The sequence below is a fragment of the Talpa europaea genome (genome assembly GCF_964194135.1).
Source record: "Talpa europaea genome assembly, chromosome: 7".
NCBI classification, from domain to species: Eukaryota; Metazoa; Chordata; class Mammalia; order Eulipotyphla; family Talpidae; genus Talpa; species Talpa europaea.
In genome coordinates, this window is record NC_140074.1 from 106662886 (window position 1) to 106688407 (window position 25522).

General features: G+C 37.2%; 1 protein-coding gene across 1 annotated transcript in view; it reads left to right on the plus strand.

The window, feature by feature from the left end:
• ACACA (acetyl-CoA carboxylase alpha) overlaps positions 1–25522 on the plus strand; it is a gene marked incomplete at both ends in the record, with an annotated part of 253999 nt that overhangs the window by 118300 nt on the left and 110177 nt on the right. Inside the window, 7 exons of the mRNA XM_084237949.1 lie at positions 682–782; positions 2005–2093; positions 6950–7074; positions 14974–15087; positions 16315–16428; positions 17322–17411; positions 19222–19340. Of these exons, the coding sequence (XP_084094075.1) occupies positions 682–782; positions 2005–2093; positions 6950–7074; positions 14974–15087; positions 16315–16428; positions 17322–17411; positions 19222–19340 (752 nt within the window). The remainder of the gene's footprint in view (positions 1–681; positions 783–2004; positions 2094–6949; positions 7075–14973; positions 15088–16314; positions 16429–17321; positions 17412–19221; positions 19341–25522) is intronic.

Here is a 25522-nt window from a genome sequence, read left to right on the forward strand (position 1 = left end):
ATTTATAAGGGAACACTATTGTCATTTTCCACTGGCTACCAGTGCTGGAGTTCACACTGTAGAACTGTTTTCTGTCTGCATCCTTCTTACACACTGGATGTTGTGCTTTTGTAGTTTTAAGCATTGTGTGGATCACTAAAATGCCTCAGGACACAAGCCCAATAATGAAAGTACTATATGCGAAATGCATTCTCTGACCACACAGGCTTTAGAGGTTTGTGCCCTAATGGGACACAGACATAGGGGCTGTACCTTAATTAGAGATATTTTTGTAAATTTTAAGTAGAGTTTTATTATCAGAGATTTCTTGCTATCTCAACAGTATGCTTTACCCTTTGCTTATAAAACAAATTTACTTGTGGGAAATAAAGTTAAGCCAGTGGGAATTCGTTTGAACCTTGACCTTAAGCATATCTTGCCTATTAGGGCCTCTGGTAGAGGGTAGTTTTTGTGATGCAATCATTAGGTCATCTGGGAACTGAAGAAAGGAGATGACTGTTGCTTACTTATTATAACAAGCCCCTAAACTGTACCTTGCTACTTCCAACTACTCCCAACATGTGAAAGATAGAAATCACTGTGTTATAATTACGAAGATTGCTAGTGGCAATGTTGTACAGACTAAAGCTTTGGGTCCCACTGTTGGGATGGGTTTCATTTTTTCCCTTTTTTATGCTTTAGATTGCCAACATCCTAGATAGCCATGCAGCTACATTGAACCGGAAATCTGAACGGGAAGTATTCTTCATGAACACTCAGAGCATTGTCCAGCTGGTCCAGAGGTAGTTACATATAGCTCCAGATTCCCAGACCTGTCCTTCTCCATGCCTTCCTTTCTTCGAAGTAGTCAAGAAGAGATTTACCTCAGGTTGAACTTAGAGAAATTACAAAGTACTGTATAGCTTAGAAAATATCTTCTGTTCAAAATATTTTAGAATTGTGAGCTCACTGTCAGACTCAGTATTTCTGATGATGTCTTCCTATTCTGTATCTATTGTGAAGGTACAGAAATGACAGTTTTCTTTTGCCTTACAGTTTTTTTTTTCCTCAAGTTTCAGATATTTATTATTCAGTATAAACCCCAACCCAAAACACCAACATGATTTTGTACATCCAGAGGGGAAATATTTCTTGGTTAAGTGGGAAATTGTATGGATAACTTTTGGAAATCATTTCTTTTAAGCAGCTTTGTAGTGACATATTTCATTTAGAAGTCTGAACCTTCTTTCTTCAGTTTGCTGTGATCTAAATTCACTGAATAAAACTGGCATTGGGACCCATTTTTCACCCAAGGTTCTGAGATACTCTTCACTGGGACCCATTTTGTTCCAAGTTTCTGGGTTATTCTTTCTCTCCCAACTTACATCTGCATTGAACAAAACCAGACACGTGATGTACTGCCCTGCTCATTACCTCCCACTCCAATAAATACAAAGGGGCCTGAAGCTAGAATGAGTCTTGGCCTGATCAAGGATCTGGTGGCAAGTGGCTGCAAAAAAGAACTTGGGCCAGGTTTTCCTTACAATTTTAAAATTCCAAATATTTCTTCTGGCATTGGGCCCAGTATGACATTTATTCCTCTTAGCTTATAGAGCCAACTGTTGTACTAAAGGGATATTAATGGAACTTTCCAACTTTAATATTCTCATAAATTTTTCAGATACTGTTAGCTAATTGAAGAATGTGGTAATCATTTCTACTTAGGAGGAGGAAATAAATCAGGGTACTGTTAAGTAGGGCTATTAAGAGATTTTATTTTTGTTTTGCTCTCATCTTTTCTCTTATAAAAACGTTGTCTATAGACAGATTTCTTTTAGACTGGGAATTTAAATTAACTGGTTGATTCCAGGCTGACTCCTGTCCTACCGTATATTCAAGGGAAAGCAGTTCAGTAGAAGGTCTAGAAAGTAAAACTTGGCTCTGGGTTTATTATTAAATATCTGTTATTTAATAGAGTTGTTAGTCTGTCTGGTTTTGCAGCAGAGTAATCTTCTGTTTGATTAGGTACCGAAGTGGCATCCGAGGGCACATGAAGGCTGTGGTGATGGACCTGCTGCGGCAGTACCTGCGGGTAGAGACACAGTTCCAGAACGGTAAGCCCCTTCTGAGGATTCTGTGTTTCAGAAAGTTTCCCCGTAGTACTGTGCAACAGCTGAGCCACTACATCCTGTCACTAATACTTGCTGCTAACAAATTCTTCTTCCTTTCACCACTGCCTTAAAAACAAAACCTTCATATCCCACTAGTGCCAAAGAATAACAACAAAACAGTTTGATGAGATTGTGAATCCTGTATGCTTCTGGGAAAGGGCTGAAATAATTTTTCTAGTAGAGATTAACATTCCTTGTTGACATCTTCTTGACCTTGTACAACAAGAGTTGGCTGAATCATGACCGGCTGAAATTGAGGGAGCCTATCTGAAGAGCTTGGCTCTCAGCAGCTAATCCATGGATTGAACCATAGGCATCTGAAAAGGTTCAGACTTTCCAGTCTTTTCACTCTATCATTTAGGGGGAATTTATCCCAGGCTTTCTCTGAAGAGCTTCACTAAATGATGTGTAAAGTGTCTAAATGTGAAACACCCTGGTTAAAATTTTAAAGTTATGTACTGCAGATACTGCTTTCTGCCACAAGATGGCAATGAAACACCACAGCATTGGAAATAAGACTTTTTTTCCTTGGTCAGTTTTGCTCCCTTTTGTGTCTGTTGAAGGATGGCTTTGCCACTCATGGCCAGCAAAAATCCTCAAGAAAATTTTTCCAGCAATGTGTAAACCAATACATCTCTACAAAGTTAACTTTACCCCACTAATGCAAGCTTGATTGCTATCAGAGAAACCAATTAATATTATTTGTCATTGGTATATTAAAAAAGGAAAAACACATGATCCTCCTATTTAGATATAAGGCAAAAAAGCATTTGACAAAATTTAACGTGTATTCATGATACACTCTTGGCAAATGAAGAATGAAACTGACCTTTGATTATGTTAAGGTCCCCCACAGGAAGTCTACAGGGTACATTATACATTGTGGTAAAATATTGAAAGCATTTTTAAAATTAAGGGTAAGACAAGGACAGTAGCTAGCACTGCTTCTCTTCAGCATCATATTGGATGTCCTAGCTAGGGCAGAAAGACAAGGAAAAAAAAAACAAAAGGTATCAGGATTGGAAATAAAGGAAATAAAGCTTCCTTTATGAGATATGATGTCCACCTGGAAAACCTTAAAGAATCTACATACTTATAATTAAATCAATTAAAGTCAAACAGGTTGTTGGATACAAAATCAATATACAACATTCAAATTTATTTCTTTATAGTAGAACAATCAGAAAAACAGTTCAGAAAAAATATGCCACAAAATAGCAAGTCAGAATATGAAACACTCCATAAGTCTAACACAAAAAAACCTCTCTGGAGAGAATTATAAACCACAAATAATAAAGAAGATCCCAATAAAAATCATGGCCTTGGATTGGAATATATGCTTGCAAAGTGTTTATCCTCCCTGACTTCATGTGTAGATTTATTGATCTTCTAATAAAAATTTTACTATAGTATTTTTGTTGAATCTGTCAAGCTAATTCTATAATTTACATGAAAGAGAAGTCTAACAATAACCAAGTTACTTTTAAAGAAATGCAAGGTGGAGAGATTTATCCAGTTAAATATTATGATTTAATATAAGGCCATATTAATGAAGAGATTGTGATGTTGGTATAAGGACAAATTAATAGGTCAATGAAACATAATCCAGAGAGAGATCCACACATACATGAAAACTTACTCTATGACAGAGCAGACATTGTACATTATGGGGGAAAGATAGACTTTTCAATAACTGACAATGGGAAAATGGATTATTCATTTGTAAAATAAAAAACTAAAACCAAAACACAAGAAATTGGATCCATATGTTGTGCCACACACATAAAAATCAATTCCAGATGTACTAAATAGACAAAACTAAAACTTTAGGAGAATGTCCTTGTGATATATGGATAGAGAAGATTTTATCAATCAAGACACAGCAAGTGCAAATTATATAGGAAAAGGGTTATTAATTCAACCCTAATATAGAATTTTTCATGAAAAGATACTGTGAAGAAACTAAAAATACAAGCCACAAAGTAGGAGATGATTTTTTTTAAAAGATTAATTTATTTATACATACAGAAACTAGGGTATAGGCCAGAGGTGCAGGAGGGTGAGAGGATTCACCAGAGACAGAGTAGGGAGCAGAACAGGCAGATTGACTGAAAACACTGCTGAGGAGAGCGGCGGGTGAGACAGGAGAGGTCTGCTGTGTCATGTGGGTATCTCCCTGGCTGGCCGGGGATTGAATTTGTGCTGCAGAGGCTGTGGATAGCTTCATAGTGCTATGCTTAACCCCTTGCACCACCAGGGAGGCCCAGGAGATGATATTTAGAACTAACAAAGGATTAGTGTCTTGAATATTTAGAGAACTGCTATGAATCAATAAGTGACTCAAAAGAAAACTAACAGAAAAGCAGGCAAAAGGTAATTCACAGAAGAGGAAGCACAAATGATCCATAAACTTATGAAAAGATGCTTAATCTAATCACTAATTAGAGAAACATGTTCCAAAACCACAACAAGATTGGCAAAAATTAAAAGAAAAAAAATATTTAATTGCTTCTCTAAGCAGAAATACACATTTGGTGTAACTACTTTGGAAAATGGTTTGTCAACATCTAATAGAGTTGAATTTTTTTATATTCCTCAACCTAGCAATTTCACTTTTGGGTAATATACTCTAGAGAAACAGTTAAACATGCTTGTTAGGCAGCATGTACAGAGCTATAAGGGATAGCATTATTCAAAATAGCAAAAAAAAAAAAAAAAACCCAGAAAGCAATTCAAATGTACACAAGTATAGTTGAATTTCAGCATACTCGTACAGCCATTTATTATATAACAGTGAACAAGGATGAATCAAGGTATACCTGTAAACAAAAGGCTGAATCTTAAAAACAGTGTTGAGGATGAGAAATAAGTAACTGAAGGATCCATTAATAATGATTCCATTTTATGAAGCTGAAAAACAAAAATGAAACTTTCATCCATTTGTGATAAATGTAAAGAAAAGCCAATGAATAATTAACATAAAATTCCAACTTAGTTTCTGAGGAGTACACAGTCCTTCAAAGATACTAAAAATGTTCTATTAAGGTAAATGGTAGTTGCTTAGGTGTTTGTTTTTTGTATATTACATAGAAGTTTATTTTTTATTTTTTATTTATGCACACCAGAGCTGGGGTACAGGCCAGACGTGCGGGGGTTGAAAGGATTCATCAGAGACAGAGCGGGAAACAGAACAGGCAGATTGACTGAAGTACACTGCTGAGGGGAGCAGCGGGCGAGTCAGGAGAGGTCTGCTGCGCCACGTGGGTTGCTCCCTGGCTGGCCGGGAATTGAACTCATGTTGCAGAGGCTATGGACAGCTTCATAGGTTGTGTCTTAACCCTTGAGCCAGCAGGGAGGCCCCTATTACATAGACGTTTTTAAAAAGAGTACACTCGGTATCATTGCTTTCTTTCTGCTTAATATCTGCCTTCCCCCTGGGTAAATTTTTTATTTTCCCTCATCCTAATAATTTATATACTAGGATATATTTCCATTGGCACTTCAAAGCTAAATCTTGGTAGGGAGAAGTAAGAATTTCCCTAAGACACCAATTTTTAAAAAGCATCTATTTTGTTGTACATGGGTTTTTAATGAAGGTGGCAGCTCTAGATTTCTCATATCCTGTAAAGATAATCATCTACTCTTTTTCAAATGTATTTTGGGAAAAAAAAATACTATGTTAACCTCTAATATTTAAAACGGGTAAAAGCAGAGTTGCCCCGATTGAATGTACTTAGTTGTCAGGAATCCATGGTAATGCAGTTTGAATGCCACTGTTTGTAGGTTAATGTAGATTCTGGGCTGAGGTGATAATCCTTTAGTATTTTCATGATTTCATAAAATTCTGGCCCTTGAGACTATTCAAACACTAAATCTCTTTGTCTTGGAAATTTAATTCTAAGGCAAGCTTTTTCTAAAGAGCTGAATATTACTTAATATCCCATGGTAGATATCACTACAATATACCTGAAGCTTGTGCTTCATTGGAAAACATAGATTTCCTAGCCAGAACTAACTTACCCCTGGTGGCCTTGTGAAAGGCCAGTGAAAATATACATAACTTAGTCTCCCTACAGACCTTTCGACTTAATGCAAGGTTCTCCTTGATCTATGCCTTAGCCTGGATTTAGAATTCATAGCTGTTCATGGATTTACAGGGGGAGGTATTGATTCCAAAGGTAGCAACCATACTTATGTAGCCTTTGATGTTTGTTTGTTGGGGTTTAATTTTTGTTCTGAAACTCTTCCTTCTATTTAGGATGAAACATTTTCAGTGAATCAAACTTGAAACCAAAATCTCAAATTGGAATAGATTTTAGAAAGCATCAGGTTTAGTGGTATTAGCATCTCTTTCTAAGTAGTGGAACCGCCACTAGTCTAGAGAAGTCACTCCAGGAAGCTTCAGTGAAAAGAGTAGAGGTGCAGTGTTTGCAGTTATCCTCCAATCCATTAGTTCTAAGGAACACCTTCCCACAATCTCCACACACACACACACACACACCCTTTTTTTTTTTTTTTTTTTTTTTATGAAATTAAGGCTGAGAGAGGAAAATATCCTGCCCAGGAGCACATAGTAAATTGGTAATAGAGCCCAACTTGAGCCCAGGTCATAGCAATTTTCCTGTATCCTAATCCAGAGTTCCTTTTACTAAACTACACTGCCAGTTCTGTACAAATCCATCCAAAATATTCATCAGCTGTTTCTTCTCACTGCTAGGGGAATTACAGACACTAAGAAGCAAACCACATGTAAACTTGAACATCCGTGGCTTAGGATCAATTCTTTTTGCTTCTTGTAGGTCACTATGACAAATGTGTGTTTGCCCTTCGGGAGGAGAACAAGAGTGACATGAACACGGTACTGAACTACATCTTCTCTCATGCTCAAGTCACCAAGAAGAATCTTCTGGTCACAATGCTTATTGTGAGTACCATTTCTCAGATTGCATAGAATGGTCAATTATTTTAAAAAAGAATTTTTCCTGTCAGCTGTAGTCAGAGGAAAAGTTCCTGTCTTTATAATTGTGGGATGAGTGGGGCTTGGGTTGTAGATTAAGAGTTACTCACGTCTGACTTTGTCCTTGACCTGAAGGAACCTGCTCCAGTCAGTAAAGGATTGCTCTGGCCGTTATGCATATAATCATGCACAGGGACTCAGATATCATTGTTCTCCTTAGGGATACTCTCTGCTTCCCCATTCCTGCTGTCATTTATGACCATAGCAATCTGAGTCTCATGTAGCCAGTGTACTCTTTTTTATTATAACTTTTGCTTTTTCCATGAATAGAAGCAGTGGCTCTCATGTCTAAACTTAAACACAAAAACAACCATTAAAAGTCTAGACCTTCCCATCCCTCCCAAAGACATTTAAATTTTCTTTGGTCCCTTTTTATTTAATTTATTAGGAAATCTAGCTCAGAACACTGTATTGGTAGTAGATCAGTGCTTTTGGACTCTTAACCTGGTAATAATGAGCATTAGTAGCAAGTGGAAATGAGAGGTGATGTCATTAAATGTGAGTAGATCTAATGTACATTTGATCAGTGGGGTAAAATTTTGGGGACTTAAGGGTTTTTAAAGATGATTTGCAAGTCCTTCATGCCTAGATTTTTCTGGTTGAGTCTATGAATAAGAACAATAAGACTATCTTAGTCCCTCATGCCATGAACAATTACCTTGTGTTGCATGTTTATCTTTTTGGGTACTATAGTACCTTTTTGCTCCTAGAGTTTCCTTTCTTGTCCTTTTGTGGAATTGGCATTCTTGATACCTTAATCCCATCATTTCTTCTGGGAGGGAACAAAACCCCACGTAAATCTTCACTGCTATTTTTTTTTTCATAGTTCAGAATGAAGGGAAGCTATCTACCTTACATCTCTAGTTAACAACAGTGCCATTCATTCATCTGCCTAGCTGTTTAACTCAAGGATATAACATTTTTAAGAATAGTGACTTTTAAAAATGTGTAATTACAGGGAGAGCTCATTACTTTTCTTACCCTGGAATGACTGGATGGTGGGAATCCACAAGATGCATTTGAAAAGAAAAAAAAAAAATCATTACTAAATAATATTTCAACTTCCCCAGTGACAAGATTCAGCAAAGTGATATAATAGGCTGAAAAAAATTAGCAACCTGCTGGGTTTTTTTTCTCAGTCAAAAGAGGAAAGAAATCTCTGACTAGATTTTTTTTTTTTAAATTTTAATACAAGGGTTGCTAATTCTCATTTGGATAAAGCCAATATTTTCTGGCAGAAAGGAGTAATGATGAGGGAGTAGAAGACTGTCAGTTTGGACCTAAAATGGGTTAGAATTTGCCTTTTAGGAAGCTAATTATGGTGAGTTTTTCATTTTATTATGATTACCTTTTTAAGGACTTAACAGTTTTCTACACTAAAAATAGACCAAAGCCCAGAATCCTTGGAGCAGCAGAAGAGTAATGATCGTCCAAGACTGTCGCTGGGTTTCTTAAATTCTAATTTGTAAGATATAGGGGCTTGGCTCGCTCCTTTTGCGGAGTGATTGTAAGTAACGCTTGCCTTAAGAATCTCATTATTGGAACACGGAGCCATATTTCCTCTGAGAATTCTGGAGTAGCTTTGAGCCGGGGCTGTTCATTTCTCAAGTAATCACGCTGGTGTGATGGAGAGAGAAAATGGCAGCTGTTCGGAGCTCAGGCCTTCAATTTTCTTCAGAGTCCAGTCACTCAAGTGTGTAATTACACGGGGGGTGCTGCAGAGGCGTTGGGCCCTGTCAGAGAACTGGTTTGAGGCTTTGCTTTCTGCTTTTGCCAGTCAGGACAGGCAGAAGCCAATGGGACTCTGACTTGCTGCTGTTCTTTTTTCCCCACCTTGTCATCCTGATTACTTCTTACCTGCATGGATAATACCCAAACTTTCTTTCCAACAGGCTGAGCTCTTTGGAGAAAAGAGCTGTTTATTAGTGTTTGGTTTTGGATGAATAGGACAGATAGAAAGGGAAGAGGAAGAAGGATGAAGATGTGAATGAGGAGGATGAATTTATTTTTTTATTTTGTGACCACATTTTTCTTTAAAAAACAAAGTTGATATACATAGTAGGACCTGTAATCTTTCTTACCATTTAAGTTTCTTTTGTAATATCACTTCATCTTAGGGATTTGGAAATTAGCAGCTTAATTGATGTGACTGAGCTGAGGCAGCTAACAGTGACTTAATGAGAAGGGATGAAAGCTCAATAAAAAGATTTCTGATCTGATGTCACTGAGTGCCAGGCATGGCTTCTCCTTCTTGGCAATGGTCAGGCACACACCACCATCCCCCGCCCCCCTTCTCCCTTCACCCTGAACCTGTGCTATTGGTGGTAGCTGGAAAAAGGACCATTTTAATTGTTTGGATTACTCTTTCTGCAGGCCTTATTGTCTCTTACATGGTAGCATTTTATTCCCCTACCTTGTGTTCTCTGTTGGCTTTCCTTTCTTTGCTTAACTTTGCCTTCCTGATAGATTGTTATGTGCCCAGCATTCCAATTTCTGCTTTCTAGAAGTAGGAGTGTTGATGGTGTGCTTTGCTGAGCTAGATGGTGATTTCTGGGGTTTTTGAACCTAGAGGGAGGGATCAAGAAAAATCAGACATCTGTGAATTAAAGTTACAGAATGTGGGCTGTTCCTGTGAAGAAATGCCTTCATCCCCTCCAGGGATGCCTAGTGGTAACTTGCCTCAGGGATGCTTGAGCAAATTTCTTCTAATCTTTCACCCTATCTGGAAAGCAAAGCAAACTATTAAATAAAATGCTAAGGTCCTGTCAAGTTTTCTCCATTTGGAGGAACATTGTGCCACCATTAAAAACAAAGTCTGGAAGACCACCATAAGTTTATTTTTTGAAAACACTTCTTCTTTTAATTTTGTAGGATAAAACTTAGAATTTAGAACATTATGTTTACTTAGAGATATTTTAGGAACTATGGCCAAGCAAGGAATTTGATACCAATAAAAAAAAAAAAATCCTCATAGCTGTCTAGGTGGCAAAGAACATAACCAAGGCCACCCTAATGCTGAGCAGTCTTCTCACTAGTAATACCTGGCACTGCCCTTGTGAACATGATGATGTCACCGGGCTTCCTTGTGAGCAGTGCTATGCCTGTGAACCTGGTTTGATTTAAACAGAGAGTATTTAGAGTGCTGATCAATTTCTTGCCTCTTTCTCTTAACGGTACTGTAAATAAATTTGTCCAACATTTAAGAAGAAAAATCTTTCACAGTGGGGCCTCCCCGGTGGCGCAGCGGTTGAGCGCTGGGTTGCGAAGCTGCCCGAAGCCTCCACGGTGCCAGTTCGATCCCCGGCTGCTTCCCGGCCACCGGAGGAGGGTCCCACATGGCGCGCAGACCTCTCCTGCCGCCCGCTGCTCCCCTCAGCAGTGTACTTCGGTCCTTCTGCCTGCTCTGCTCCCCGCTCTGGCTCTGGTGAATTCTCTCACCCTCCCACGCTTCTGACTGTACCCAGTGCTTGTATAAATAAATAAATAAATCTTTAAAAAAAAATCTTTCACAGTGAACCCAAGTTTACCGAATAAAGGTAGTGCTAAGAATTTCTTGTTAAACCTGTTTTGTGACGTCCTTGGAATGTCAGGAAGTCCAGTTTTGGCTAGAAGCAGCTACCATCCCTTGCTGATATTGAGACTACTGCCTCACTGAGTTGAACAATAGTTAATGTCCTGAGAGCATTATGTATTCTTTTCATTTTGAATTGCCTACAAATCTTAGGATGCTAAGGTCAAGTTGTACTATACTGAGTTCTTCTGGCACAACTGTGTCATTTCGGCTATAGTTTAGTCATTTAAGCATGTTTGATATATTTCTGCAAATTTGAAATATCCCCTGTGGTTAGCAACCATCCGGATTAAGAAAAATCAAGCAATAGGGCCTCCCTGGTGGCGCAGCGGTTGAGCGCTGGTTTGCGAAGCTGCTCGCAGCCTCTGCAGCGCCGGTTCAATCCTCAGCTGCTCCCCGGCCACCGGGGGAGGGTCCCACATGGCGCGCAGACCTCTCCTGCCGCCCGCTGCTCCCCCCAGCAGTGTACTTTGGCCCTTCTGCCTGCTCTGCTCCCCACTCTGGCTCTGGTGAATTCTCTCACCCTCCTGTGTTTCTGACTGTACCCAGTGCTTGTATAAATAAATAAAAATAAATCTTTAAAAAAAAAAATCAAGCAATCACTGAGGTACCAATCTTAACCATTGCTAATAATTTTCACTTTGGGCTGCATATTGATGCAAATGACCTATATCCCCAAAATTAGCAGATGGGCTTTTAAAATGAATCTCTTTATGTTGAGGAGACACAACTTCTTATCCAGTCATGTAATATCATTGTTATAAAATTGTTACCAGTGTTCGGTAGTATGTTAAGCTGTCCAGTTGACCAGAGGAAGCCCGCCTCTAGTTTAGGGCCATGGCTTCCTTTTTTTTTTTTTTTTTAATTTTTTTTTTTAGTTAGTTAGTTAGTTTATTTATTTATTTATTTTACATCATTATTCATTTTTAAACAATATTTGCTTTACCCCACCCCTTCAGGTGTAGTCCCCAAGAGTTTCCTTCCCCAGTGCACCATCACCTCAGTCTCCTGTGCTCCTCCCTCCTTCCCTCCCTCTGATCCCTCTCCCTCCTCCTCCCCTGCAGTGTGTCTCGGATTTACAATTGTCCGTTTTTGCTTTGTTGTGTTTTGTACTGTGATTATTTTTTTACACCGATGTCTTATTTGGTTCCCCTATATTCCTGCTATAAGTGAAACCATCCAGTATTTTTCTTTATCCTTCTGGCTTAACTTCACTGAGCATAATGCCTTCTAGTTCCATCCATGTTGCTGTGAAGGGCATGAGTTTATCTTTTTTGATTGCTGAATAATAGTCCATTGTGTATATATGCCACATCTTCTTGATCCAGTCATCTATTTTTGGGCATTTGGATTGTTTACAAGTTTTACCTATTGTAAATAGTGCTGCAATAAATATAGGTGTATAGGTGTTCGTTTGAATCAATGTTTTTGTGTCCTTTGGGTAGATCCCTAGCAGTGGAATTGCTGGGTCGTATGGTAGCTCCATTTTTAGTAGACTGAGGAACCTCCAGACAGCTTTCCATAGTGGTTGGACCAGTTTGCACTCCCACCAGCAATGTAGGAGAGTTCCTTTTCACCACATCATCGCCAACATTTGTTGTTGCTTGTTTTTTTGATATGTGCCATTCTTATTGGTGTAAGGTGGTATCTCAATGTGGTTTTAATTTGCATTTCCCTGATTATAAAGGATGTTGAACATTTTTTCATATGCCTGTTGGCATGGCTTCCTTTTGGATGTTTGCATCTCAGGATACCTGGTTTTGATGAACAGAATGGTCTTCCATCTCTTTCAGGACCTGAGCATGGTGTCTAGGTCAAGCACAGGAGACAATTGAAAAGGTTGCTCTACACTTAATTTTCCACTGCCAATCTTTTCCTTGGTACTAATGGTGGCAATGGAGAAAATAACATTTGAATAGAAAATTTCCAAGGCAGGATAAATTAATGGAAGTGTAGTGGTTTATTCATACTGTATTTGATATTTCGCATCCCAGAATAGTCTGGTTTCTGTACTTTATCACAAGGAGCCCAGGAAGATTGTCAGTTGGTGATTGTGACCGAATAATTACTTCCCTATTATTTGCTCTAATCTCCATAGTTCACTTTTTTTTTAAACAGATAGGGTTCCTACTTCCCTACCCTCATTTTCACTCCCTTTCAATCTTATAGTGGAAAGATTAAATGAGAAAGTGGTTTTAAAAAAAGTGATTTTGTCTGTTTTGTTATGTTTTGTTTTTTTTAAGTCATACTATCATCTATAATTAAGCAGGAGGATAATTCCATTTTTCTTTATTCTTAAAAAGTAAATCTGATTTCCTTTAAAGGGAGAACATTGCCTGTCAAATCTAATACAGATGGGGTAGGTGGCTAGTATTCTTACGTTGTCATGTTGGTTTCTGTTATTAATGTTGAAACTGTGGGTATTTGCATAGTCGCTGAGTTGTATTACCCAGGATATGTCCCAGATTTTAGATCTTTTGTGAGTCATTCTCATGGTTGAAGTACCTCAGGATTATGTTTTCTCTATTAGGAACATTAGGAGAGTGGAATGTAAGTAGGAAAAACTTAATCTTGATTTCCCTACCCACTGTAACCTGTCTCTTTTACCTATTCTGTCTCTTTATGGTCTTGTCTTTGGTGATTTTATATATTCCCTTGAAATTCTGTTTTGCTTATTAATTCTCAACAACAAGAAACTTACTTGCATTTACTCTCTTCTTTGCTGTTATGCCCTCGAATAGGTGTAACAGGTCATGCCCAACCAAACTCTGGGTTTATATTCACTTCATTAACAACTTCTCTTTTTCCCACTCAGATGAGTAATTTCTTTCTACATTTAATAGGTGAAAACAATACTTGTATTTCCTTAATTATAAATCCCATCTTGTGTTTTATGACTGGACAATTGAAATCGAACTCTGGTTGGTGGATTGGAAAAAACAGAAAATGCTTCTTAAGATGTTCGAGAAACATGCTGAATATTCCAAAACTGTTTACCTTTGTGACATGGAAGGTGGTAGAATTGTGGAAAAAGTGTTTTGGGAAATGCTTATGTGGGCGAAATGCTTTTATTTATACAGTCCTTTATCACAGGATAAAGGACTGAAAAGAGTATCCCTGAAATGGCAGGTTAAGTGTGAAATGGAGATTCTTCAAGAAAGGACTGATAATCAACAGTAGAGAGAAGATTAAAAAGCAGCATCAGGAAGCCTTTTGGGATCTGGTCGTCTTTCATGTCCTATTGATAGTACAGGGAGATTAAAATTTCACTAATATATAAAGGCAATTATTTCAAACTCCAAGTAGAGGGAACTACAACTAAATGATTATGTTTTATATGGTGTGGTATTAAGAATTACTATAAATAGCTGCAAATTGCAAAGGACAAACATGCATAAAAACTGCATCTGCAGTGTTTTTAGCTTATATAAAAATTACTTTGCTGATGGATGAATTTAAGGAATAAACTGATATTCCAGTCCAGAAAAAATATTTTTCTCAAGCTATAATTGAGGTTTTTGCCTTAACAATTTTTAATTTTTAGGAAAGGATTGATCCAATCCTGAATAAACCATAGATTGTATAGCAGCAGTTTGCTTTTCCCCCTCTAATCCAGCTAAGGATTCACCATGTTTAGATGTCCTGGGATGACATTTGGTACAAGGGGATAAATGATTTTTGGCCTTTGTCAGAATATGTGATGGTGTTTTTATTTAGTGTCTATTTATAAATAAATAATTTGCTTTTGTGTTTCTGTTTTGCATCCTCCTGAAATGCCAAACATTTGCTGAATGAAAACCATAAAGAGAGGTTCCTTTTTGCCTTATTCTGCCTTTTTCCAAAAGTGGAAGACAGAAAAGTCTTTAGTACATGTTTATTTAATATCTCTTAAATCTTTGAGACATCATCTGTAATTCTTACTCAGAGTCCCCCTTAACCCCTTTTAATGGCCTCCGATGATTTCTTCTATGTTAAAAGTGTAGTGCTGATTTATAAAAATACATTAGGCATTTTGAATCTGAATGACTTGAGTGATTTGGACTTCTTCCTAGCAGCAGCTTCCTCTGGGATCTTCTTTCCCACATTGTTTACAATAAAAGTAACAAGAGGTATGCATTTTCTAGCCAATCTACCTATGTTTACTTTGTTTTTATTCCCTTTTCCAATTGCAAAGTCCTGTCCACCTCATTCTTTTTAAGTGGGTGTGTACGTTCTTCTTTTACATGAACTATTAGGATCAGTTGTGTGGTCGGGACCCTACCCTCACTGATGAGCTGCTGAATATCCTCACAGAACTAACCCAACTCAGTAAGACAACCAATGCGAAAGTGGCACTTCGAGCACGCCAGGTAAGGACATGAGCTTGTGGTTTTGAGGGAGGGATGATTTTTATAAGCTGGCAGTCCCACCTGCAATGAACTTTTTACCCAGTCACCTTATGAAGATTATATAATTTTCTTTGTATGTCTTACTGAATTCAGAACAACTGTTTTTATTTGATATATATTTTTTAAAGAGAAAGGGAAAGATTAACGTTGAGTCTTTTAAAAATAGCCCTTTTCCCATTATTAAATACTGGTATCATTCTCTACACTTCCTAGTAGTCTGTGATAGTAAACCAGGGTCATGTGGAGGAAAGGAAACTGAGGGGAGGCAACACACTCAATATTTCTTACTTCTTGAAGAAAACTTAGAAGAAGATGAAAACTTCTTAAGTGTACAGGAAAAAATCAAGTGTGGAAAGCAGAAAGATAATGAAATGAATCTTAGGCGCTAGCAATCAGAACAACCCCAGAGAAGTCCAGTTAGTTTCACCCTATAGTCTTCATTTCCATTCCAAAAGGTTTCAGCAGGGAAGCTGCGAGTTGGCTCTCCCTTTGTGTTGCAGTGCTTGGGCATTGACAAGGAAGCAGCATTTGAAGCTGTTCAGTGACCTTCTGCTTTCTCTACAATTGTATCCATGTCACTGAACTACTCAAAGTTATTGAACCTCTCAGTGACCTGCTGAGGGTATTCAGGTCCTACCGTGCTCCTGGTTGTTTGTGACACTGCTCTCACTCTCTCTGCCCTCACATGCAATGGTGGTACATCCTGACGCCTTCTCCTTGGTACTGAGTATCTGGGGCTGTCAGAACAGCTTTTCCTAGTCTGTCTTTCTGCTTCAGAGTTGCAAAAGGCTGGCTCTGCTGCATCTACCTTCTCCACAGTTGCTCCCTGCCAGACCTGATTCCCAATTAACAGCTAGTCATGCAGTCCCCAGGACTAGCAGCTTTGCAATGGTAAATCACATGCACTGATGGAACTTGATTGAAGCTGTTTTCTCTCCCTTCCCCCCCGCCCCCAATGGGAAATTGCTCACAACACAAATCATGGTGAGAGTCAACTGAAATGCAGTATTTGGTGGCATTGGCCTTATGTTACAGGACCTAGAAGTTGTTTTACTTGGTCTCTGTTTTATCTTTGATGCCTGCACTTACAGATTTATATTTATTGCTTTTGTATCAGAACTGCCTAATAGGAGCCTAGAATAATCACTCCCTCAGGAACTTATGCCTCTTATTTTGCTCTCACTCTAGGTTCTTATTGCCTCCCATTTGCCATCATATGAGCTTCGCCATAACCAAGTAGAGTCTATCTTCCTATCAGCTATTGACATGTACGGACATCAGTTTTGCATTGAAAACCTGCAGGTATACATCTAATCCTTTTTATCCTCTCTGAACTCTTGTCCCCTTTATTCCCAAGCATAATGTAAGTAATTGATCAGTTAATTTTGATTATAAAGTTTCATACCCTGACTTTCTAAAATGATTTATACATATGAATCTGTTTTATAAAAATATTGTTAGAATTGTGGTTTTACTTTAAAAATTAAGTTGGTATATCTTTATACATGTGTCCTGTTGAAGCCTTTACCTCTTGTGTTTTTATCTAGAAAATATTCTAGGCCAGAATTAGGTGATAGCACTGATTTCTAATATTTGAATCAGATGGATAATTAGGTAGTTGTTGGTCTTTTAGAGACTTAATCTCATCTAATTTCAATGCTTACTATTAAGCTTTAATAAGGAGCCAATTTTGTAATAGTATTGGCTGATTTTACTTTGAATTGAAAGGACCTTGACTATTATTTCTTAAACAACATCATTTCCTCAGGAATGATTTCCTATTTTTCTACCTGGACATCGTTTTATCTTGCCAAGAGTATCATTAGCATTTCTGTCAGATTTCTTTCTGGGGAACCAGGAGGGGGGAAGAAAGATGTTTTTGTTTACATATAGCATGGTTTAAATATAGCATTTCAACTGGGGTTCTGGGGTTCAAATCTAGGATCTACTACAATATAATGAAGTAATACGACAATACTTAGGAAATAGAGTACAAATGTATGTCAGGAAGGATAAAAATAATTGTCATGAACACTTATATTACATAAAATTAATGCTGAAGCCCAGAAAGGAGAAGTTCACATTTACAGACAAAATTATTGGGTCTCACTAAAGGTTTCAAAATGCCAAATACTGTCCATTGAAATTGTTCTCATTTGGATGTAATGATATAAGTTTGTCTTTTTACCTTCTAGAAACTCATCTTGTCCGAAACATCTATTTTTGATGTTCTACCAAACTTCTTCTATCACAGCAACCAGGTAGTGAGGATGGCAGCTCTGGAGGTGAGTTTTTATAGTAGCACTGCCTGATCTTTACTAGCTGATTTCCTCTGTCCTTTGGCTACCATGTCAGTCCTTTTTCTTTGACCTTAAAGTTGGTTCTTTAGAGTCTTCTTTTCCACTGAAACCATAAAAACTGAACTGTGATCTTACTTTACTCAGGTATTTCAGCTGAACTGATCACATCTGGACTCCAATCATAGGAAAATCGAAACCAGAATTTTTCAATAGTCTCTACTTTCCAGCTATTTTAATTCTCCCATTTCATAATGAATTAGGATTCCCTGTAACACAATTCCTTGAAAACATATGACTGATCAGAACATGTGTAACCTTAACATCTTGTGATTTGGGCCAAATAAAATGGGTTTTAATTATATTCTGAATTGTCAAGTAGCTCTTATGAAATATTTTGTCATGGGAAGGAAAGTAATACCATTTAATGAACTGTGTATTAGGTTCTTTATTTTTCTCATTTAATCCTACAATTACTTTATGAAGTAGGACGAAACTGAGACGCCAAGAGGTTAAATGACTTGTCCAAAATCACATAGATAATAAGTGGAAGAGTTTGCCTTTGAACTCAGGTCAATCTGACTCAAAGAATTTTCTGTTTCCACTACAGCACACTACCTCATTAAGCACAAAAATTGCAGGCCCTGAGTACTGCTGTAAAATTGCCAACTAGATGTTTTTTGAAGATGAGGAAAAGGAGTATTTTAGATGGTTTTATATAATATGGCATCACTACAGTCTGATGCCAGTTCTTTTGGATTACTTTTTATTTGTATTCTCTAGCTAGAGTGTCTCTTACTCAGTAAATACCAAAATTTTAGAGTACCTAAGTCGTTTATTTATGGTGCTTTCGTATCATTTAATGAAAGTCTTCTTATTTACCTTACATGCTGATAGAATCCCATGTAGCATTTTATGTGCAAAGCAAATGGGCTGTGAAGTGTGAGAGTTTGGACTGACATGTAGTCTCCTTCTTTTAACTCTTCTTTAACTCTTGAGTCATGTTAGTATGTTTAAGATACTATATGTTAAAATATGCCTTACTGTTTTTGCCTAGGGCTTGAGGGATATAAGTATTCTATAAAAAAAAATCAAAATTGGATTTGGTCAGTGGGAAAACAGAATAAAGATACATGATAGTTAAAGAATTGAGCTGTATTACAATTGCTCTGTCTTCTATCTTCATTCATCAAGTGACCTAGAATCAGCAAGTCTCATTTCTCCCACTGCTTGCCTTCATCTTCTGTTGAAATGATCATACTTAATGAAGTAATAGTCATGGTTCTGTATGCTCTCTTTTGCTAAAGATCTTCTCTAAAATTTAGATTGGCATGAACGGTTTAAGGTTCTCCTAGATGTATCTAGCAGAGGCTAATTTTGTTTTTGCTTCTAGTCATGGTATAATTTTAAGACTCAAGCTTTTTTATTTAAAGCAATGTATGTATATACAGAGACTTGGGACTTTTGTCACCATAGACCACCTTCTTCTGTATCAGATACAGGTTCCCCCACTACCCAAAAGTAGAAAGTTTCTGTTGGGTATGATTTGGTAGGTTGTTTTTTGGGGTCTGGGAATGCTCTAAATTTTTTCCTACTGAATTAATGGTAATTGCATCCTCCCCCCCCAAAAAAAAAAAATATATATAATAACCTACCAAATCATACCAAATTGGAATGCTCTACTTCCTGATAGTGGTGGTGGGGGTAACCTGTACTTCTTTTTAAGACTCTCTTTTTCCCAGGCTAGCCATCTCTTCGTTTTTGTGAGTGTATTTATTGAGGTTTACTTTTTAACCAGGTGTATGTTCGAAGGGCTTATATTGCCTATGAACTTAACAGCGTACAACACCGCCAGCTTAAGGACAATACCTGCGTAGTGGAATTCCAGTTCATGCTGCCCACATCTCATCCAAATAGGTGAGTTTGAGCTAGTGTGGGTACCTAAACCAGCCAGAACGCTAGTAGGAGATTTAAGGAAGATAAGTTGTATGACAGTTCTGTACCTTTTTTAGCTTGAAATTTAGAGCAGAAAATTGACAAAGTAAAAATTAAAATCAACAAGCAACTGTAAACCAGAGACACACTAGGGGTGGTGGTGGGGGGGGGTCTGGGGCGCGGGGAGAGAAAGGATTAGGGTCAAAATAAGGGGGGGGTGCAATTGTATGGGGAATATAACCAAAATGAAAATGCATACATTGTGCAAAAATGAAGTGATGTAAGAATTATATAAAATAAAATATAAAAAAAAAAGAAAATCTACCAGTTTAAACCATGAGCGAAGAACCTCTTGATGTACCCCTTAATTTTTTGATCTCTGAACTAGAAAGATAAAGTATGGTCTAATTAAGATAAAAGTATAGGACTAGTCCATTTATTTTTGCTTTTTTTCACTGGGGAAACATACTTCTTTTTTTTAGTTGCACTTTAAGTCAATAGTTGAAATATAAAAATATCTTGGGTAGAATGATTTTCTGTGTGTTTGCTGTGGGTTAAGGTTATACCTGAGCCAATTTCTTTATCTCCCTTAATACAGACATCTGAATTTAACAGGTGAAACTCAGTTTTTAAAACTAACCCTGCAACAGCAAACTTAAATTCAAGTAAATTATTTAATGAAGGCATGTCGATCCCTTATTTTTTTTCCCTTCATAAGACCTTTAAAATATAAACTGTACATAAAAAATTTCTTTCAATATAGCTTTAGTTTTAACATGAAAACACTTTATCTTGTATACTCATTTTTAAAAGTATTCTGAGGCAATGAAAACCAAGGAGTTTCACCTATACATATGTTCATCCCCCCCTACATTTTCATTCTTTTTAGTAATACCACAGGAAATATAAATACCACAGCAATCTGAAGCTGCCCCCCTCCATTTCTTCTTTATGGTCTTTGGTTCTTCACTTTGTATTACAAAGTACTGTGTCTTTGGGGATCCTTAGCTATAGACACCAGAAATGGTTTTGTTCTGAATTGCCACTTCACCCAAAGCAATAGAAACCCTTGCTAGAGACAAAGAGGTCTGTGCTGAGACTTTTGGCCACTGGATGCCACTGTTGATCCAGCAGAGGTCAGCAGATGCGCAGAGACATCTTCAGAAATTGTACCTCTCTTCTTTGTCTCAGAAGATCTTTTCACTTCTCTACCTCAAAAATTCCTTATGGCTGGCAGAGAAAAGCATATATCCTTGATTTAGCAAGCATCTCTCAGTACATTTTTGCCTCCATGGATTTCAGAATCTCATTTTCCAGAAACGAATGGTTGTCCTTCAGCGAGCGCTGAAGTACTCATAGCACACATGGGCTCAGCACTCGGTCTTCTTTCTTTTCCTGCATTCCTTGAATAATTGTACAGAACTACATGCTATACGTAATGCTCTTTGTAATTCTCAGGACATTCTCCTTTTCTTCCTGCTTTCTGCTACCTCTTCCCTTTGGGCAGTGATTTGTAGTCAGGCTGCAGAGCTGCTTCTGATTTCCTTTACTCCTCATCGCTCCCCTTGTCTTTCTGAATTGCTCTCCCTGTCCTACTTTTTTATTTGAGGACATGTGTCCAGTTTGTAAGGGAGAGTCGACTGGAAAATGAGAGAAATACTTCTTAACTCTTTGTTAGAAATCTTGTACACCTTTCTATCTTAATGGTATGGATGTTGGTTATTCCTGATGTGATTTCAAAACTGTATAGTTGTCCCTCCAAACGTCTGGGGTATATATACCTCTATGGATAAAATCCATACTTAGACAAAATTATAGTGCTGTAGTTTCTTAAAAGTCTTCTTGGGTTGTCTGTAATATAAAATTATAAGATGCTAGATTACTACTATCATTATAATTATTACTGGCATACATGTAAAGGTGAAGATAAGAAAGGAGAAAAGCTAAAATAATCTTTGAAAATCAGAGAAATGTTAAGTGTTTTAATGCTTTTTAAGATCTGAGTTCTTTTGTTAGTTTAGGAGTATAAAATGTATTCTCTGATTTAATCACAGAATGATACATTCAACTTTAGACATTATTCAGCTATTATAAATTTCCTACTTGAATTTAGTTTTATAAAAAATTATATTTTTTATATATTACAAATTTTTTATATATTACAAATGTTTCTGTAAGAAAATAAGGAATTTGGACCATGTTCTGATGCCAGCTATTATACTACTATTCAATTCTTACATTAACCATCTGGTCAGATCAGACATTAAAAGTTAAGGGCTCAGCTTTCCACAAAACTGTACTATTTCAGATGGGGCCTTCAGTGGGGTTCCCACCCACACTACTGATTAGCTCACTAAAAATTTTGGGGTTTCCAGGCCCCCTCTGGTTTAGTTATTTATTAGAACAGTTTACAGAACTTAGGAGATCACTGTTTCTGATTACAGTTTTATGATAAAGCTTACCTGTCAGAACCAACCAAATGAAGAGACACATAGAGTGAGGTGTATATACCGTCCTAGGATATCAGTGTGTTTGCCAACAGAGACCTTCACTGAACTTCATGTCCAGTGTTTTTATTAGGGTTTTATCATGAAGGCACAATTGATTGAATCATAGACTATATCATGAATTCATTCTCTAGATTCTTCCTTCTCTCAGGAGGTCAGTTTAGCCTGAAGTCCTCAACCCTCTTGTCACATGGTTTCTTTTTCTGGTGAGCAGCCCCTGTCTTGAGATCTCTCCACTGCTGGCATTTAAACTCAAGGGCTAATGAATAATGACGTTCCTACTACTTGAGAAATTCTAAGGATAGGGTCTCCCTCTCCTGGGAACCAGGGCCAAAGGGCGGTCATACTCTTTGTGATACAGTAACTCTGTTCCACTGAAGAATAGAATTCTAGTGTGTCTTCCTTTTAGCTAGTTTTGAGCCAATTTCTAACTTTTTCCCTAACCCTAGTAATTTTATGCTTTTCTACTCTGAGGAAACACTCAATGAGCATATTGTTTCTTATTCTACAGAAATACAGGGGACTTGTTTACCAGTGCCCATTCCACTCTTTGACTTGCAACACTCAAGGACGTAGTTTTTTCCAACTATGCCCATTAATCTATGTCTTGATTAATGATTCTCAGAATTATCTGGGGAATATTTTGAAAAATACATATTGGGACCCTGACTCCCAAGATTCTGATTCATTCTGGACAAAATCCAGGGGACCACTTTCTGAAAAAGCTCCTCTGATAATTTTTTTTTTCCCTCTGATAATTCTGATCAACACGACTGAGAATCACTACAACTAGACCAGTGTTGTAATTTTACAATATTGTAAAATTACACTGTGATTTTAAATATCCTGTTGGCCACATCTAAAAGGCCACATTTATGAAAAATAAAATTAATTTTAACAACATTTTATTTACCCCTTGTATCAAAATAACATTCAATAAGTAATGAAAATAAAATACTGAGTTTTTCCCACTCTTCATATTAAATCTTTGAAATTTAGGATGTATTTTACACTATAGCATGTCTCAATGCAGACTAATCATATTTCAAGCGCTACTTAATATAGGCAATTCAATTCTAGGTCAAAAATTAATTAGGACTATCACAGAGTCCTTTTTGTATTGTGTTAATAGTAGTACCCCTAGGTGGCATTTAAAAAACAACAACTCTATGTTGCTTACTTTTAGTAGTTATATAGGAAGTATCTGGTACTATACCTGGTACTATATCATGCTACAATATTTTATCCATGCCTTAAAAATTATTCAGTGAAGATAGAGATCAGGCATATGTATGTAGATATTTTACTTATCAATGCAAAACAGAATATGTTATTTTCCCCCATTGGGGTTAACAAACCAAAAATTCTTGGGGGAGAAAACAAGTGCATTCTTTTCATCAGTTTTCTATTTTCTTTCCTTGTGCTTGGTCTGTACATTCCTAGTCAGGCATCATTTGACATAGACTAAATTTGTCTAAGCCCTTAGATGTAAATATCTTTCTAAGCTGTGATATCAAAGCGAGACTCTTGCTGTATATAGGCTTACCTGGTAGAATTCCATTTTTGCAATTGGTTGTTAATTCGTGATGTAGCCTTCATGGGTTGGGACAAAACATGGCTCCATCTGCAGACTGATAATAGCAGAGTGGTTTTTTTTCCAGGGAAATGCCTTAGATGCCATTTGGATTAAGACCCATGTCCCAGTAGGACAAGTTTTGATTTTTAGAGAAGTAGACAAAACACAAATAATTTCCAGCAAATAAATGGGGCAGTCTCTCAGAGGGAAGACACCCCTTTTGTAGCACACTGGGGCAGTTAGTATGTGCTCAACATATCTGGTAACTTTTTATTTTTATTTAAATTCCTCAGAGGACTTTGTATTTATTGGCTTTTTTTATACTTTTAATTTTGTTATGGAAAGAACACTTAACATGAGATTTGCCCCTTTAAGTTTTTAATTGTACAATATATTATTGTTGACTTTAAGCACTATGTTATACAACAGATCTTGAGTGCTTCTAGTTTACTTGACTGAAACTTTTACTTGGCATTTAATTACTGTGTACTTCAGTATAATTTGACTGGTTTTTTTTCCCCTCAAATTTTTGGTAAAGAAGCAGATGACTAAACAGTTCATTTCTAGTTTTATGGCTTCCTGCATCATCCTTCTTGCTAGGTAGGTTTCAGTCAAGGCATATTATCTTCTTGATCTTTTAACCAGAATTCCATTTCTTTTTTTTTTTTTAATTGTAGTTATAATTAATTTGGCATCCCTGGGTCTTATTAACCAGAGAATCCAGTCATTAGAGCTTCAGTGGGGGAGGCTCTGGGTCTAAATAAACTCTCTTCTTCTTTAAATTCTCTTTACTTGAATAGCAGCCTCAGAGATATTCCTGACTTTAGTAAGAAATCTATATACATGTGAAGTGTGTGTGGATGAGTGGTATGCTTTTCTTTCCTTATCTTCTTAACATTTAATATCTATGTCCTATTGTATTTGCATTCTTTTGGAGAGAGGGGATATTTCCTGTGTGTTTTTTTTCTTTTCTTTTCCTTTTTAAGGTGATTTGCAGCCAGTTAGCAATAGTTTTTAGATGAGAAGTGTTATTTTCATCAGTCATTTTCTTGGTGTAGGAATAGTCAGGATAGCTGATTTGCACTAAAAGAACATTTTGTTATTATCCTGACTTTTAGGACTTAATTCTCTAGTCTAAGATTCCATCAGCCCAGCTCTTTAATGAGTTCATCCAGTATTTTACATGGATTAATCCTGCAGCTCAGACCATACCATTTAGCATTCCTTTTTCTTTTTCTTCCTCCAGTAAGGTTCAGGGTTTACAGCACAAACTATGTATGCGCGTGCATTTGTGTGTATCTTCTTTGTTTGTTAGTTTGTCTTTTTTTCCCATTCTGAAATGCTAGTTTATCACTCACTTGTGCTGGTGATAGAGAATCTTATTACACTGAAGGATCATCCTGAATATCTTTATTTTTTACAATTTATCAGATTATTTGACGTTCAGGATTTCACTTAACTTTGAGCATATTAAGCAACTCAGAATAATCTGGAAACAGTAAGTTCTTCAGTCAGCCTATGTATTTGATCTTATAAAATATGACTGTATTTAGACAAATACATATAAAGTGTATTATCCCATAAACTCTATGGGACATGCATATGGCTATGCAGCTCATGACCCTCTGAAATTTAAAATGCCAAATGATTTTCATAGGTAATAAACATTGGTGAGCATAGTTAATTTTTTAAACTTTTTTTTATAGCATCTTTTTTTTAAAAAAAAAAATATTTATACAAGAACTGGAGTACAGTCAGAGGAGTGGGAGGATGAGAGAATTCACCAGAGACAGAGTGGGGAGCAGAACAGGCAGATGGACCGAAGACACTGCTGAGGGGAGCAGCGGGCGTGGCAGGAGAGGTCTGCTGTGCCATGTGGGATTCTCTCCAGCCGGCCAGATCGAACCGCGCTACAGAGGCTGCGGACAGCTTCATAGCGTGGCGCTCAACCTGCTGCGCCACCGGGGAGGCCCCAATTTTTTAAAACTTTTAATATGTGATGCAAATGAGCCTCAGAATAATGCAGGAGATGGTAGTCCACTTTGTTTTATGTTTCTGTACATCATATATAGTGGGTGAGG